The 17,690-nt window shown below is 55.9% G+C and overlaps 2 protein-coding genes and 1 pseudogene across 2 annotated transcripts; all 3 read left to right on the top strand.

The window, feature by feature from the left end:
* Positions 1–1,930, top strand: LOC149338380 (uncharacterized). The gene has a single exon (XM_089550310.1). It carries the CDS (start codon positions 107–109, stop codon positions 1,103–1,105), a length of 999 nt encoding a protein of 332 aa, XP_089406436.1. The 5' UTR covers positions 1–106; the 3' UTR covers positions 1,106–1,930.
* A 6,872-nt stretch (positions 1,931–8,802) lies between these two features.
* Positions 8,803–11,108, top strand: LOC149338379 (uncharacterized; annotated as a pseudogene).
* Positions 11,109–13,625: 2,517 nt separating this feature from the next.
* Positions 13,626–17,273, top strand: LOC149338378 (uncharacterized). Its single transcript, XM_089547631.1, has one exon. The coding sequence runs from the start codon at positions 14,485–14,487 to the stop codon at positions 17,269–17,271; it is 2,787 nt and encodes a 928-aa protein (XP_089403757.1). The 5' UTR covers positions 13,626–14,484; the 3' UTR covers positions 17,272–17,273.
* Positions 17,274–17,690: the final 417 nt, after the last annotated feature.

Here is a 17,690-nt window from a genome sequence, read left to right as displayed (position 1 = left end):
CAGGTTGGTTTTTTTTTCCTCCTTTTCCCCTTGAAATGCAACTTTAGCTATTTTTTTTCTGGTAGCCGCTGCTGCTGACTGCTCGGTCTGTCGTGACAAGTGAAAAATGGCTGACACATGTCTTGCATGCAACGAGCAGTTTTCTGAGGATGAAGCGTTTCTGACATGCTCAGAGTGTTGTTATGTGTATCATCTTGGCACATGTTCTGGGGTAAGTGAAGCCACATACAAGAAAAAGGCAGAAACTGCAAAAAAAGCATGGAAATGCCCAACATGCAAAACAGCTAAGGCTCGAAGCAACCATAGTGGCAAGAAAACAAGCGAGGAACCGGAAATGAATCTTGGAAGTGAAATTACAGATGTTCGTCTCGTGCTCACAGAAGTACTTGAGATCAAATCGAAAATCGACGCACTAGGAGAGATAAAGGCCACTGTGGATGGTATTGAGCAGTTTATGCAGGAAATGTCCACAAAATACGACGAAGTTTTGTCGAAAATGAAGCAACAGGATGCAGATATATCTGCCCTCGGAAAGCGAGTGGAAAAACTCGAGGTTCTGGTAGCAGAACAAGAAAACCAGGAATTAAGGCAACAAGTTAACGAACTAGAGCAGTACAGCAGACGCCAAAATTTAGAAATACTTGGGCTGCCCCATCATGAAAATGAAAACCTACTGGAAAAGCTTAATGTCTTGGCCACTGATCTCGAACTTCCGCTGCTTTCCGAGGCAGATGTTGAGGCTGTTCATCGATTGCCCTCACGGTCTATCAAGGAGAGCACTAACAACGCGAGTGCTAGTAGTGACAGTGAGGTCGGGGAGAGTTTTAAGAAGGTTAGACCTGTTCTTGTACGCTTCCTATCCCGTTCAACCAGAGACTTATGGCTTGCAAAAAAGGGACAGCTAAAGGAAGCGAAATCTAAAATCTTCTTCAATGAAAACCTGACAGCACAGAACAAGGCGCTCTTTTGGAAAATGAAAAAAACGGCCAAGGAAAAAGAGTATGAGTTTGCCTGGTTGAAGAATGGAAAAATGTTTGTTCGTCGTGGCCCCCGCAGCCGAGTTATCAGGATTAGGACGACTAACGGTCTGGATAAGATACGTTGAGTAATAGGCCGTATGCACACCACGGTAACTGATAGCAGCACCCTTGAAAATGACAGCCTCGTTCGCATATTCTTATCATGATGCTGATTCGTTTAAACATTCCAAGCCTCTACGAGAAAAAAATCAACTTTCCTTATTCCATCTCAATGCGCAAAGCCTTCGGAATAAACAGGATTCTGTAGAAACCCTCCTAAATGCACTAGACCATAAATTTGAATTTTTAGCTTTCACTGAGACTTGGTTTACCAATGATTATGATGTCATACAATTTCCAGGATACAAATGCGCATCAGTTTCACGGAGTAATAAGAGAGGGGGAGGTGTGGCCATTTATGTAATGAACCACCTAAACTATGCCACCATTGAAGATTTCTGTGTCATAGATCAGCACTTTGAGTGTGTCATGTTAAAATGTGTTGGTACCATATTTGCCGTTATATACAGGCCGCCTTCTGGATCACAGGCAATGTTTTTAGTATTTCTTGAAAATATGTTAGAACAGTGCATGCAGTTTAAGTCGCCTGTAGTTATTTGTGGTGATTTCAATATCGATCTCTTATTGCCTGAATCTAATCAGCAAAGGATGCTTGATATTTTTTTCTCGTTTGGTTGTGAAAATGTGATACATATGCCAACTAGAGTGACTGATATGTGCCGTACTTTACTAGATGTGTGCTTCACAAGCTACAAAAAGGATGATGTGCAAGCAGGTGTACTGATAGCTGATGTTAGTGACCATTTGCCGATTTTCCTGTCATTTAAACCATACTTTACAACACAGAGTCATTCCAAAATCAGTGCACCGATTACATATAGAATCATTAATGAAGCAAAGACCACAATATTTAGAAACTTAGTAGCAGGAACAAGTTGGGCAGAGGTTTTTCAACTATCTGACCCCGTTACAGCATATGACGTCTTTATTAAAAAAGTTACCGAGCTTTATAATCAAGCCTTTCCTACAGTGCAATTCAAAAAGTGCAAAAAAGCCAGAAAACCATGGATAAATGCTGAACTTCTGAAAAGAATTAGAAATCGTGACAGACTATTTGCCTCTTTTATCAGAACGAAAAATATAGACAGTTTGATTGAGTATAAACGAATTCGTAACAAGTTAAGCTCTGATATTAAAAAAGCCAGGACCAGTTATTACGAACATAAGTTTACTGATATCTGCAACAACCCTAAACAGGTATGGAATACCGTAAACAAGCTAATGTCCAAAAATGAAAGAGACGGCATCTCTGAACTTGTTATAAATGGTGTGCCTTACACAGGGGCGTCGCTTGCTGACAAACTTAATGAGCATTTTCTCATATCAGGGGCTTCAAGTAAATCTCAGGCAAGTAACTGTGATTTTACATCGTATCTCACATCCAACATCGAAAGCTCAATGTTCATGTTTCCAACTACAGAATTGGAAATCTGCACAGTAATCAAAAACTTAAAAAGTAGCAGTGCATGTGGTGCTGATGATATTAAAGTTCAACCTATAAAATCCGTTAGTCACATGATTAGTGAGCCACTTACGCATATATGCAACCTTATTTTGAGTAGCGGAATATTTCCAGACAAACTAAAAATTGCAAAAGTCTCCGTCATACACAAGGGAGGCGATAGAAATGATATAAATAACTATAGGCCAATTTCGGTACTACCAGTCCTCTCGAAAGTAATTGAACAGGTTATAAACATCAGACTACTAAACTTCTGCAAGCGAAACGATATCGCAGAACAGCAATATGGATTTCAGAAAGAGAAATCTACTGAAATGGCGCTAATAAAAATTAAGGATAAGATAATAGACAATTTTGAGCAGAAAATATATACAATAGGTGTTTTTCTTGACTTTAGGAAAGCATTCGATTCTATCAAGCACCCGATATTGTTATACAAGTTATATATCCTCCTGAGACCCGAAGTGAATTTGAGTGCACAAAAATTTTGTAGGGTTTCAGAATTAGCTGGTAGGAGTACAAAGGTGAAAAGTGAGAGATATTTTCTCAACAGAACTAATAGTTTCGGCTCAGCACGATGTCCAATATATTGGACACTAGGACTCTAGCCGTATTTTCCCACCCAGTGGGCGTGCCGCAAAATACTTCAGATAAAGCTGTGAAAAGTGTGCGAAAAAAATACTTTATTATGACAAAAGTCAAAGTAGCAAAATATACGTCAACTGAATACAAAAGTTTCGCTGTGCTCACTTGCTGTGTGCCTTTTCGAAGCATCTTCTGTCTTTTGTTATGCAGAAGAACTGCTGACATTTTGTGCAAAAAAACTTTGTTTTCATGGTGCACCCCTCAAACCTGCAGCGCGCAGCGTTAGCTGCGTCAGACAGCCTTGGGAAGTGGTAGGTAAAGTCCCTAGACCAGCTTTTTTTAGAAAAGCTCATACAGGGACTTTACTGGTAGGCACTTTTGTTGGTCTCTCCTCGTCGAGCTTGCTTTCATGGTGGGCTCCACTCAACTTCACTGTCACTCTCTGTTTCTTGCTGTTTTTTTCCTTGACGTTTCTTGCTTCTTGACGTTTCTTGGGTTTCTTGCTTTTTTTGAATAGACAATAGTGTCGTCGTTGCTGTCCGATAAGTCAATGTCTGATGTGTTGGCTTATGCAATTCTTTGCAAAACTGCTTCGGCCGTCTCATCAGGAACGCGAGGCCTGTTTCCTACAACAAAAAAAGTTGTTATTTCGTCCCAAGCCGTTAAATACCAGCAGTATTAGTTTACAGTTATTGCGAAAGCCATCTCAAAAGCGCGGTCAAAATAACCGGGCTGAGTCCCAGCGTCCAACGTATTGGACATGTGAAATCAAATTGAAAGCACAGAAAAGTTAGGTCATGTAGAGTTACAATTATGATATCTACATGTTTCCTGTTCTATTTTTGTTGATATCCAACAAAATTTACGCGTTCAAAGTAGGTAAAAATCGCAGAAACAACACTTACTTCTCCAGCAGGTGCCATAGAACGCCGCGCCGCTGACCGCCGCAATTTTCAAAGTGTTTTGGCGGGAAAGTGAGCAGTTTAATTTCAAAAAAGGTGCACAGATGGCGCAACCAGTTGTCCAATGTATTGGACAAGCAGGTTTTATGAAGATGAATCTTTCGACGCGGGAGTACTGGCTTAAAAGCTAATGTCCAATATATTGGACAAATTGCCATACACGGGTCTCAGGAGGATAAATATGGCATTAGAGGAACGGCTCTCACATTAATAAAGAATTACCTCTCAAATCGTCAACAGTACACGAACATTCCGAATGCAAAGTCCAGCTTAGGTCTAATACATTATGGAGTTCCGCAAGGATCAATCCTTGGGCCGCTGTTATTTCTTCTTTATATAAATGATGTAATTAACGTGCCCTCTACACCAGAAATAGTACTGTACGCTGACGATACCAATGTATTCTTCTGCGGACAAGATCTGGAAGCCCTCCAAGTAGAAACCAATATATGGCTGCAAAACTTATCCACATGGCTCCGCACTAACGAACTGCAGTTAAACACTAAAAAAACTAAGTACATTATATTCCGCGCACGTAACAAGTGCATTAAACAAGAAATACTGATTCAATTTTGTGATGAATCTATTGAACGTGCAATATCTCATAAATTTCTTGGCGTCATATTTCACGAACATCTCGACTGGTCCCCTCACATTGAAAAAGTTCGCACAGGTATCTCTAGGTCCATTGGTATCATGTATAAATTAAAGGACCTTTTGCCTATGTGGCTAAAGAAACAACTATACTACACACTGGTACATTCGCGTTTCCACTATTGTCTTCTTGTTTGGGGCACAGCACCTAAAACAAGCATAGAAAACATATACTTATTACAAAAGAAATTTCTGCGACTAATGGATAATGCACCATACCTTAGCCACACTGCCCCATTGTTTAGGAAACACCAATTGCTTACACTGTGGAATGTTATAAACAAAAAGATAGCGTTAGCCACTTACCAACAAATGCATTCTGATCCTGCCGCCTTTTGTCATAAGTATCTCACGAAACCACACAGCTACAACATACGGCACATAAGTTATAATAAGGAAAAAATACGTACTAACTACGGCGCCCAGAAACTTAGCTACAGAATTTCCAGTTTTTTAAACGATCACCATCCTGCTGTAAACATTATTCAAGAAAGCAAATCATTGAAAGCTTTCAAAAATTGCATCACCATGTATCTGTTGTCACTCCAGGCATAACCACTTCTTTTTTTCTTTTTTATTCTGTTGTCTCTCATAGTACTTCTCCAACTGTAGATAAATGTTTAAGATGAAATTACTTCAGTTCACTGTTAACCAATCCTTTCTGTATTTCCATTTCGTTTTTATGTCTATTTTACTCGCTGAATGTCTTGTGCTCTCGAATGGGAGCAAGAAGGGCGTGGACTCTTTGTCAGGCATCCTTTTGCCTTTTAGTCTGCGCCCTAGGCAACTGTACCATTCAGTTGTCTAAATAAACACTTTGACTTTGAAAGCAGGCCAAGGCAGCACCCCCCCCCCAACAAAGGATTTTCCCTCCCTGGCAGAGGCAAATGCGGTGAGCCAGCTGCCCAGGCCGGTCCGAGCGGCTTCCTCCACTCCCTCTCCCAACGCCCGCGCACCAGAGTCGTCGCAACAGCAGCGCCACCCGAACGGCAGCGGCATTTCTCCCGCGGCGTCGTCTGCTAGCCCAGAGAGGCGCGCTGCTCAAACCATCGACGCGGGAACCCGTTCCCCCCCTCTCTCACAACCCCCAGCCGCCGGCGACAACCGCCGCACCTGGCACCCAGCTCACTGTGACGCAACCCATTGTGGATGCTTTCACGCCTGCCGACTACGAGACCGCTGCGCGCGGCTCAGCGTCAGCCAGTCATTCACCCCCGCTCCAAGGCTCCCAACTCCCTCAGCGCCCGAGAGATGGTGCCACCGCTGCGCCAAGCAGCAGCCAACCACAAGCGGCCCAGCCTCCTTGGCCAACCAATCGCAGGCGGCGCTTGGCCCTTCGGCCGCTCGAAGATCCTCTCGCTCCGAGCGCGTCGTCTGCTAGCGCCGGCGGCCCATCCACCAAGCCGAGAACGAATGCGCGCTTCTCAGCGCCGCTCGCCTCACCAGCACAAAACAAGACTTCCACCGTCTTATACTTCCCGGTAGACAGACAGGGCAACTTCCTGTCTGCCTCAAGAGACGCGATCGCCGCTCAGCTCTCAAGGCTTCCCGGAGTCACGGCGGTCCGCGTGAACCAGAGGCGCAATGTGTGTGCTGTTGACACTCACCCGGCCACTGACCTCGCGCCGCTCCTCGCGCTTACGTCGATACAAGGCATTCGGGTCCGTCCCAAAGAGCTGGGCATGAAAACATCCACCGAACTCGTTTTCGGAGTCGACAAGGGCCTATCTGAGGAGGACATAAAGGCTGGCATCGAGAGCCGCGTCCCCGTCATCGGCTGCTGGAGAAACCGGGACAACCTGGTCATTCGATTCGCCGGCCTCTGTCCTCCGCCAGAAATCGCGCTTTTCAAGCTTCGCCGTCGCGTCCGTCCCCGTCTCCCACGCCCGCTACAGTGCACACAGTGCGGTATACTCGGCCACGCCACTGCTGCCTGCACAGATCAGCCCCGATGCCTTCGATGTGGAGCCGCACCTCATCCATCCGAGTGCGATTCTGCCAAACCACGCTGCATCAACTGCGGCGGCACGCACGCGGCCAGTGAGCCTCGCTGCCCACGATGGCAGCACGAGCGACGCGTTGCGGTCACCATGGCTACCTCGGACAAGCACATCGAGTCGCCCCGAGGCCAGACGCCTCGTCCGGGAGCGCATGCAACCCGCAACAGCGTCCCAGCCTGCTCCCATAACACCCGCACCTCCCAGCGCTCACGCTGCACACAACTTCGTCGCGTCCGCCAGCACCCAGATCGGCACCTCAACTGCACTCGACAGCGCGTCCTCAGGGCAGCGGTCATACCGCGATGTGGTCACCGGGCTAGCCCCAATCGCAACGGCCACGGCACCCCCACAAGATCCGCGTGACAATATCATCGCTGCCCTTTCGGCAGCCGTTCAGGCACTCATCGACGAGCTCCCTCCCACGTCTCCAGCACGCAAGTTGTGTGCAGCGGCTCTGGCCGCGCAACGCGCCCTCACCAACCATGGCTAGCTCAGCTGCATTTCGGCTGCGTGTGTTGCAGTGTAACTGTAACTCGCTGCGCCGCCGATCAGCTGAGCTGGCAGAACACCTGCCGCTGCACCCTTTTGATGTCCTGGCACTGCAGGAGACCTACTGCCGCGCAGAGGACGTCTCGCTCCCTGGTTACATTGGCTACAGCAGTGCTTCGGAGTGCGGTGCAGTGGCCTGCATTGATTCCCCGTGCCGCAACCCCTCCCACCCCGTCGGCAAGCCACGTGTGGCTGTGTATGTGCGCGCCGAACTCCTACATGTGGTGCACGATGTCGCGGACCCCGCCGGCGGTTCTACAGAGTGTGCAGCAGTGACAGTGCGCATTCGGGGCACCGACACCTCGGTGGCGAGTGTCTACATTCGCCCTGGCATCCAGTGCGATCCCACTGTGCTCACGCGCCTCACCCAGCGGCTCACCAGAAACTGCATTCTGTGCGGTGACCTGAACGCCCACCACACTGCGTGGGGCTCGCGACGGTGCGATCGTCGCGGCAAGGACATATATGACGCAGCGCTCACCGCGGGCCTCGTCCTCTTAAACCGCGGCGAACCCACCTTCCTAAACGCCCCGGGAGCCCCCACGGCAATCGATATCGCATTTGTTTCGCCAGCTTGCTTGCAAGACTATGTGTGGCAGTGCGCGCCAGACACCCATGGGTCGGACCACTTCCCCATCGCAGTGCTGCCAGCCATCACGCGCCCACGCACGCGCTCTTACGTGGCGACCAGGTGGGAACTCTTTCGCGAAAGGTGCGCCGCCATCCCACCTGACGCGAATTTCCTACACGCTGTGGTCCAGTGCGCGAGGGAGGCCTCAACCGTTTGCACAGTACCTGTCGGCACCCCCGTGCCCGACATCAAACTTCTCAATCTCCGCGCCGTGCGCCGGCAAGCACAAAGGCGCATGTTGCGCTCTCGACGGCCGTCCGATAAGACAGTGTACAACCGTATCGACGCCGTGTGCCGACGACACGCTCGCCGCCGCCGCCTTCAAAGCTGGGCAGCACTCTGTTTTACATTCAACGACCCGCGCTACCAGCCGAGAGCCTGGCGCATCGTCCGGGGAATGCTGCAGCCCAAACTGCCGAGACACCCCGTCCTCGCCGCAGCCATCCACCTGGGCATCAGCACCGAGGAGCTGACTGAGCGCCTGGCGCTCCAATTCATCCCCGAAGCGCCAGCAGCACGACCGGCGCTGCCCCCTCCCCCCGCGCTCCGCGTCTCGCAGCGAGTCGAGGTGCAATATTAACTCACTTTGCGAGGACCCCCTTACCATCGGGGAGCTGCAAACTGCTCTCACGACGCGCAAGCGAGGCAGCGCACCCGGGGAAGATGGCATCACGTACCAGATGCTCCGAAACCTCGATGCTCCGCAGCGCCGGGCTCTCCTCGCGGCGTTAAACGAGGTCTGGACGAGCGGCGCCCTCCCTGAGGCCTGGCAAACCGCGGTTGTCGTGCCCATCCTCAAACGGGGCAAACAGAGGAAGCTGCTCACCTCTACCGGCCCATCTCCCTCACCTCGGCCGCGGGGAAAACGATGGAAGCCATGGCGCTGCGCCGACTTCAATGGATTGCAACCGCCTGCGGCGCGCTCTCGCCACTGCAGAGCGGCTTTCGCCGCCAACGCTGCACAGCTGACTGCATCTCCGACGTCGTCGCCACACTAGAACAGGCCCGCGCCTGCGGAGAGGCGGGATTCCTCGTCCTTCTCGACGTCAGGAGCGCCTTTGACTCAGTGCCACACTGGGCCATCACAGACTCTCTCGCAGCCATCGGCATCAAGGGAAGGTTATATTCGTACCTCCGCTCCTTCCTCGAGAGCCGCCGCATGTGTGTGCGAGTCAACAACACCACCAGCTCTCAACACCACCTTCCGTGCGGCGTGCCTCAGGGCAGTGTGCTGAGCCCTTTCCTGTTTAACATCGTCCTCGCCCAGCTGACAGACTGCATTCCGCCACGCGCGCGGAAGACTGTCCGCATCGCAGTGTACGCGGACGACATCGCTGTCTTCGCGCGTTCCACAACCCGCCGCGGGCGCGCAGCCCGCATCAAAATCCAGGCTGCCCTGAACGCGATTGCGACCCACCTAAAGGGCATAGGCCTCACCCTCTCGCCCGGGAAAAGCGAGGCGCTCATGGTGCACCCAAACAACGCGGCGGCGCACAACCGAACAGCCCCTCTCACCCTCAATGGCACTCCCATCCCGTGGCGTAAGAGCGTGCGTTATCTGGGCCTGGTCATCGATTCGCGCCTCACCTGGGGACCCGCGCTCAAAGCCATCCGCAGCCAGGCAGCCCTCGTCGCCCGCATCGCGCGGCGCTTCCTCGCTAAAGGCAGTGGCTGCTCTCCCGCGCTCTGCCTGCGCATTTACGATGCGGTCGCCACTGCCAGGACACTCTACGCCCTCCCACTCGTTGGCCTGTCGCAAGCGCAGTGGAACGAAGTCGACAAGGCGCACCGCAATGCACTGCGTCACTTCTTTGGCCTCCCGCGGAACTCGCCAGTCGCAGCGACCTATGCTGAAACAGCCACATGGCCCGTGTCTTTGCGCGCCCAGCTGACTGCTCTGAACCATGTAGTGCGCATGCAGCGTTCGGGCACCTGTGCGGCTCTGCTCAAACATCTCAGAGCGCAGTCCCGCACGCAAATGGGCAAGGCTGTTAAACAGACTCATCAGCTGCTCGGCCCACCACCACCGCCCCGCTTCCCGCCGCCGCATATTTATCGGCCGCCGAGCATATCCACCACGCTCCACGGCGTCATCTCCAAACGAAGCACCCCGCGATGCGCCCTGCAGCAGGAAGTCGCTGCGAAAGTGCACGAAGACTTCGAGGGCCACACCCTCCTGTACACAGATGGCTCCGTCAACGAGGAGATGGGACGGGCCGCAGCAGCCTGCATTTCTCCCGCTCTGCACGCCGTCCGGCAGATCGGACTCAAAACACCGTCATCGTCCCTCTCGGCTGAGCTGACAGCCAACTCGCTCGCTACCGACATTCTTAGCTCCAACCCGGCCGTCAGCCAAGCAGCCATCCTCACGGATTCCAGGAGTTCACTGCAAGCCCTTCAACAACCCGAGAAGGGCTCTCGCCTGCTGCAACTCACAGCGCTCAAGCTTCATCTGCTCGGTGCCCGCGGCTGCCAGATAACTCTCCAGTGGGTCCCCTCCCACGTTGGCGTTGAGGGGAACGAGGCGGCTGACCAACTAGCCCGGGCCGCTCTCGATCCGAAAGTGCCCCTGTCGCGACTGGTCACCCCTACGACAACGCTAAACTAACCCTGCGACGCACCATTCGGCGCCTCCACACTGACCCACGAGTGGCCACCGCAGCCAGGTTTACAACAGTTGACCCACGCAAACTCGCGTGGGCGGATTACGCCCTGCTTCTCCGCCTCCGCACTGGCTCTGGGTGGACCGCCGACCGTCTCCACCGCTTCTGTGACCCTCCGTCATCACTGTGCTCGCAGTGCGGTGCAGAGGAATCTATGACCCACATTTTGTGCGTGTGCCCTGCGTTCCCACGGGAGCGCTCACTCATGCAGCAGGGGTATAGAGACCTCGGCTTGCCGTGCGCCACCCTGGAAGACCTTCTCTTCCCTCCACGCTCCCGTGGGAGCCAAATCAAAGCCCTGCGTCACCTGCTGACATTTATTGGAGCGTGTGACCTGCGTTCAAGACTGTGAGGTGCACGACACTTCATCGTCCCAGCGCGCGCCTCGCTTTCCAGCATTCTGCGTGCACGCAGCGCGCCCCTCTCATTGGCGGCGCCGCGCCCTTGCTCCGCGAGGTCCGCGCGGCTTTCGGGCCAATCCCGGCGCGGCCGCCTCGCTCTTCCCCACGTGGACGGCAGTCCGTGCTTCTAGTATTACCTCAGTTTTCGTTGCGCGGCGTCCGGTCGCTTTTCTCTGTTTTGTTTCCTCTGTGCTTTCACTTACTCTTTCTCCTTCTCTTCTGTGGGCATTCTCTGTCCTCTGATTCTGAGTCCTCTAGTCTCCTATCATCTCCCCACCATGGGGCTCTCTACTAGCTCTCTAACTTAATTAGACAACCAAACCGTCTTAACGAGACGATGGAGGGTGCACCAAGAGGCCTCCGAAGCTCACACCGCCGCTCTGGCAGCGTCGGCTGCTCGCGTATGCTCCACCAGCTATACGCCGACGCAACCAAAATCATCGAGCTACAACATCAGACTCGACAGGTTGTCAGCGCTGGCCAACGCCCGCTCACCCCCAACACCCCTGCGGACATGTCGGAATCATCCCACGACAGCCCCCTGACCTCAACACCGACGCCATCCACAGTTGTCACCATCCCTGTGGAGGCAGGCGAAAAAAGCTCCATCCTCCTCCTACAAGAAGGAGCAGCGAATGCCTCTCAAAGCATCTTTACTGCTCATGGCTGTGCATCCTTGCTGGAGAACGACTTGGCCAGTTCCTTCGTCCTGCCCCAAATCGCGCCCCCAGCGGCGCGCATCAACAGTGTCTCTCCCGATGACCACCGGGGTTCGCAAATTCCGGCGCCACCGCGACGGCATCGCAACCATACCGGTTCCTCTACCCAGGCAGCACCCGAGGAGAAACAGTGGGAGCAAGCCTTCTCACCCCCTCTCCCCCCAGCCAAGGGTGCCCGGAAAACAGCCCGCACCGCTGCAGCGAGCAAGAAAACGTCAAAGAAATCCAAAAAAAAAACCAAGCGCGGTGTGCGCAAGCTTAAGAAAGCAACGCCGCCCCCCCCCCTGAGGCTTCCCCCTCCACGCCAGAAGAGGCCCAATATAGTCAGCTCGCCCCAACTGCACAGGCGGCCCTCCCCTCTCCCACCGGCAGCAGTAGCCCGCGGCCAACAACCCCTGCAGACCAGTTTCAGTGGCCTTCCTCCCTCTCAGCCCCCTCCACCACCCTGGGCACACAGAACGCAGCGAGCAGCAGCACCAACAAGCCTCTCAAACCAACAAAGAAAGCAAGGCACTGCCTGCTCAAGCCACCCAAGGCAGCACCCCCCCCCCAACGGAGGATTTCCCCTCCCTGGCAGAGGCAAATGCAGTGAGCCAGCTGCCCACGCCCGTCCGAGCGGCTTCCTCCTCGTCCACTCCCTCTCCCAACGCCCGCGCACCAGAGTCGTCTAAAGCCCCTCGATTAGAGTCGTCGCAACAGCAGCGCCACCCGATCGGCAGCGGCACTTCTCCCGCGGCGTCGTCTGCTGGCCCGGAGAGGCGCGCTACCCTCTCTCTCGGCGTGGAAACCCGTTTCGCTCCCCTCGCCCAACGGCCAGCTGACGGTGGCCGCTCGGAAACTGTGCTCCTCAGACCCGTGGGCAAAAAGGCAAACTTTTTGGATTCGTCGCGCGACGCAATTGCAGCGGAACTTTCCAAGCTACCAGGAGTTCAGGCTGTGCGCGTCAATCACCGTCGCAACGTTGTGGCCGTGGACGCACCACCCGCGACGGATTTACAGCCGCTCCTGGGAATTACCTCTGTGTGTGGTGTCCAAGTTCGCGCCCGCGCGGCACGCACGAACACCTGCACGGGGATGCTCTACGGAGTGGATGTCAACATCCCAGAGAACGAGCTCGCAGCTAATATCGAGAGCAGAGCTCCACTCGTTGGGTGCGCCAGGAGGGGGAAAAATTTAATCCTTCATTTCGAAGGACACACCCCCCCCAGCGAGGTAGCACTGTTCAAGCTGCGGCGCCCTGTTCGAGCCTGCCTTCCGCGCCCTGTGCAGTGTCGCAAGTGCTGGGCATTCGGACATGCGACTGCGGCGTGCACTGCCTCGTCGCGCTGCTGCCGCTGTGGAGCAGAGACCCACCTCATCGTGGAATGCTCTTCGCCCAACCCACGGTGTGTGAACTGTCGTGGGCCACATCCAGCCAGTGAGCCCCGCTGCCCCCGCTGGCAGGAAGAACGCAAAGTGGCCATCATTCTCACCAAAACCACCGCTCCTACCTCACGGCGGGAGGCCCAGCGCGCGGTGAGAAGAACGCAGCTCGCACCTGCCACCACCACCACGCCCGCAGCATTGCCAAACGCTAGAGAGGGGACTGGAACCACGACCCAACCCTCCCCAACCAGCCCACAACCGAAATCATACAGTGACGCGCTGCGAGGTAAATCCGACAGCACACCGCGGCCAGCTGGCGCAACTGCAGAGCGTGGGAAAGATGCAGTCATCGCGGCTCTCTTGGCAGCGGTCAGTGCAATAATTGACTATCTGCCAGCCACCTCCCCAGCCCGTCAGTTGTGCGACGCAGCCCTGGCTGCCCACCAAGCCCTAACCAACCATGGCTAGCTCAGCTGTATTTCGGCCGCGTGTGTTGCAGTGGAACTGTAACTCCCTGCGCCGCCGATCAGCTGAGCTGGCAGAACACCTGCCGCTGCACCCTTTTGACGTCCTGGCACTGCAGGAAACCTACTGCCGCGCCGAGGACGTCTCGCTCCCTGGTTACGTGGGATACAGCAGTGCTTCGGAGTGCGGTGCAGTGGCCTGCATTGATTCCCCGTGCCGCAACCCCTCCCATCCCGTCGGCAAGCCACGCGTGGCTGTGTATGTGCGCGCCGAGCTCCCACACGTGGTGCACGATGTCACGGACCTCGCCGGCGCCTCTACAGAGTGTGTGGCCGTGACAGTGCGCATTCGGGGCACCGACACCTCGGTGGCGAGTGTCTACATTCGCCCTCGCATCCAGTGTGACTCCACTGTGCTCACGCGCCTCACCCAACGGCTCACCAGGGACTGCATACTGTGTGGTGACTTGAATGCCCACCACACCGCGTGGGGCTCGCGAAGGTGCGATCGTCGCGGCAAGGACATATATGACGCAGCGCTCACCGCGGGCCTCGTCATCTTAAACCGCGGCGCTCCCACCTTCCTAAACGCCCCGGGAGCCCCCACGGCAATCGACGTCGCATTTGCTTCGACAGCTTGCGTGCAAGACTATGTGTGGCAGTGCGCGCCAGACACCCATGGGTCGGACCACTTCCCCATCGGAGTGCTGCCATCCATCACGCGCCCACGCACGCGCTCTTACGTGGTGACCAGGTGGGAACTCTTTCGCGAAAGGTGCGCCGCCATCCCACCCGAAGCAAACTTCCTACAGGCCGTGGTTCAGTGCGCGAGGGAGGCCTCCACCGTGTGCACAGTACCTCTCGGCACCCCCGTGCCCGACATCAAACTCCTCAATCTCCGCGCCGCGCGCCGGCAAGCACAAAGGCGCATGTTACGATCTCGACGGCCGTCCGATAAGACAGTTTACAACCGTATCGACGCCGTGTGCCGACGACACGCCCGCCGCCGCCGCCTTCAAAGCTGGGCAGCACTGTGCTTCACATTCAATGACCCGCGATACCAGCCGCGGGCCTGGCGCATCGTTCGAGGAATGCTGCAGCCCAAACTGCCGAGACACCCCGTCCTCGCCGCAGCCATCCACCTGGGCATCAGCACCGAGGAGCTGACTGAGCGCCTGGCGCTCCAATTTATCCCTGAAGCGCCAGCAGCACGTCCAGCGCTGCCCCCTCCCCCCGCGCACCGCGTCTCGCTGCGTGATGAGGTGCATATTACCTCACTCTGCGAGGACCCCCTTACCATCGGGGAGCTACAAACTGTGCTCGCAGTGCGCAAGCGAGGCAGCGCACCCGGGGAGGACGGCATTACATATCAGATGCTTCGGAACCTCGATGCCCCGCAGCGCCGGGCTCTCCTCGCGGCGTTCAACGAAGTTTGGACAAGCGGCGCCCTCCCAGAGGCCTGGCAAACCGCAGTGGTCGTGCCCATTCTCAAACGGGGCAAACAGAGGAAGCTCCTCACTTCCTACCGGCCCATCTCCCTCACTTCGGCCGCGGGGAAAACGATGGAGTCCATTGCCCTGCGCAGGCTGCAGTGGATTGCAACCTCCTGCGGAGCGCTTTCGCCAGTGCAGAGCGGCTTCCGCCACCAACGCTGCACAGCTGATTCCATCTCTGACGTCGTCGCCACACTGGAACAGGCCCGCGCCTGCGGAGAGGCGGGATTCCTCGTCCTCCTCGATGTCAAGAGCGCATTTGACTCAGTGCCACACTGGGCCATCACCGATGCACTCGCAGCCATAGGTATCACAGGAAGGCTATTCTCCTACATCCGCTCCTTCCTCGAGAGCCGCCGCATGTGTGTGCGAGTCAACAACATCACCAGCTCGCAACACCACCTTCCGTGCGGCGTGCCTCAGGGCAGTGTGCTGAGCCCTTTCCTCTTTAACATCGTCCTCGCCCACCTGACAGACTGCATCCCGCCACGCGCGAGAAAGACTGTCCGCATCGCAGTGTACGCGGACGACATCGCAGTCTTCGCGCGTTCCACAACCCGCCGCGGGCGCGCAGCCCGCATCAAAATCCAGGATGCCCTAAACGCGATTGCGACCCACCTAAAGGGCATCGGCCTCACCCTCTCGCCCGGGAAAAGCGAGGCGCTCATGGTGCACCCAAACAACGCGGCGGCGCACAACCGAACAGCCCCTCTCACCCTGAACGGCACTCCTATCCCGTGGCGCAAGAGCGTGCGTTATCTGGGCCTGGTCATCGATTCGCGCCTCACCTGGGGACCCGCGCTCAAAGTCATCCGCAGCCAAGCAGCCCTCGTCGCCCGCATCGCGCGGCGCTTCCTCGCTAAAGGCAGTGGCTGCTCTCCCGCGCTCTGCCTGCGCATTTACGAAGCGGTCGCCACTGCCAGAACACTCTACGCCCTCCCACTCGTTGGCCTGTCGCAGGCACAGTGGAACCAGGTCGACAAGGCGCACCGCAACGCACTGCGTCAATTCTATGGCCTCCCGCGGAACTCGCCAGTCGCAGCGACTTATGCTGAAACAGCCACATGGCCCGTGTCCTTGCGCGCTCAACTGACTGCTCTGAACCACGTAGTTCGCATGCAGCGTTCGGGCACCTGTGCGGCTCTGCTCAAACATCTCAGAGCTCAGTCCCGCACGCAAATGGGCAAGGCTGTTAAGCAGATTCATCAGCTGCTCGGCCCACCACCACCGCCACCGCCCCGCTTCCCGCCGCCGCATATTTATCGGCCGCCGAGCATATCCACCACGCTCCACGGCGTCATCTCCAAACGAAGCACCCCGCGATGCGCCCTGCAGCAGGAAGTCGCTGCGAAAGTGCACGAAGACTTCGCAGGCCACACCATCCTGTACACAGATGGCTCCGTCAGCGAGGAGATGGGACGGGCCGCAGCAGCCTGCATTGCTCCCGCTCTGCACGCCGTCCGGCAGATCGGACTCAAAACACCCTCATCGTCCCTCTCAGCTGAGCTGACAGCCATCTCGCTCGCGGCCGACATTCTTGGCTCCAACCCGGCCGTCAGCCAAGCAGCCATCCTCACGGATTCCCGGAGTTCACTACAAGCCCTTCAACATCCCGAGAAGGGCTCGCGCCTGCTCCAGCTCACAGCGCTAAAGCTCCACTTGCTCGGTGCCCGCGGCTGCCAAATAACTCTCCAGTGGGTCCCCTCCCACGTCGGCGTCGAGGGGAACGAGGCGGCTGACCAACTAGCCAGGGCGGCTCTCGACCCGAAAGTGCCCCTGTCGCGTCTCGTCACCCCCTATGACAACGCGAAACTCACCCTGCGACGCACCGTTCGTCGCCTCCACCCGGACCCACGAGTGGCCACCGCGGCCAGGTTTACTACAGTAGACCCACGCAAACTCGCGTGGGCTGACTTCATCCTGCTCCTCCGCCTGCGCACCGGCTCTGGGTGGTCTGCAGACCGTCTTCACCGATTCTGTGACCCTCCCTCAACAGTGTGCTCGCAGTGCGGTGAAGAGAAATCAATGACCCATATTTTGTGCGCGTGCCCTGCGTTCTCACGGGAGCGCTCACACATGCAACAGGGGTACAGAGATCTCGGCCTGCCGTGCGACACCCTGGACGACCTGCTGTTCCCCCCACGCCATCGTGGGAGCCAGACCACAGCCTTACGTCACTTGCTGACATTTATTGCAGCGTGTGACCTGCGCTCAAGTCTGTGAGGTGCACGACATTTCAGCGCCCGAGCGCGCGGCGCGGTTTCCAGCATTCTGCGTGCACGCCGCGCGCCCCTCTCACTGGCTGCGCCGCGTCCTTGCTCCGCGACGTCCGCGCGGCCTTCGGGCCAATCCCAACGCGGCCGCTTCGCTCTCCCCCACGTGGACGGCAGTCGGTGCCTGACGCTCGAGCGAGCAGCATCGCCGGGGCTCGCTCACGGTTCTCCCCGTGCGCCGGCCTCCGGTCCCACCGTGTCCGTGCTCGCGCAGTTTTGCGAGCGTGCGCCCAGTTGCGGCACTAGCCGACCGGCCCCCGAGGATGGATCAGGCCGCCCGTGTCTGCTGTGGACGGCAGCTCCCACGGCCGGCCCCCTCCCCGGACTCTTCTGGACCTCGGGACCAGCCTGTCGCTTCGCCGCCGTCTG

The sequence above is a fragment of the Amblyomma mixtum genome, chromosome 6, assembly GCF_055824585.1.
Source record: "Amblyomma mixtum isolate Tamu chromosome 6, ASM5582458v1, whole genome shotgun sequence".
Classification (NCBI taxonomy): domain Eukaryota; kingdom Metazoa; phylum Arthropoda; class Arachnida; order Ixodida; family Ixodidae; genus Amblyomma; species Amblyomma mixtum.
This window is presented reverse-complemented; position numbering and strand designations above follow the sequence as displayed.

Bases quoted from the DNA above. Each gene is read 5' to 3' on its own strand.
- LOC149338380 (XM_089550310.1), top strand. From the start codon at position 107: ATGGCTGACACATGTCTTGCATGCAACGAGCAGTTTTCTGAGGATGAA.
- LOC149338378 (XM_089547631.1), top strand. From the start codon at position 14,485: ATGTTACGATCTCGACGGCCGTCCGATAAGACAGTTTACAACCGTATC.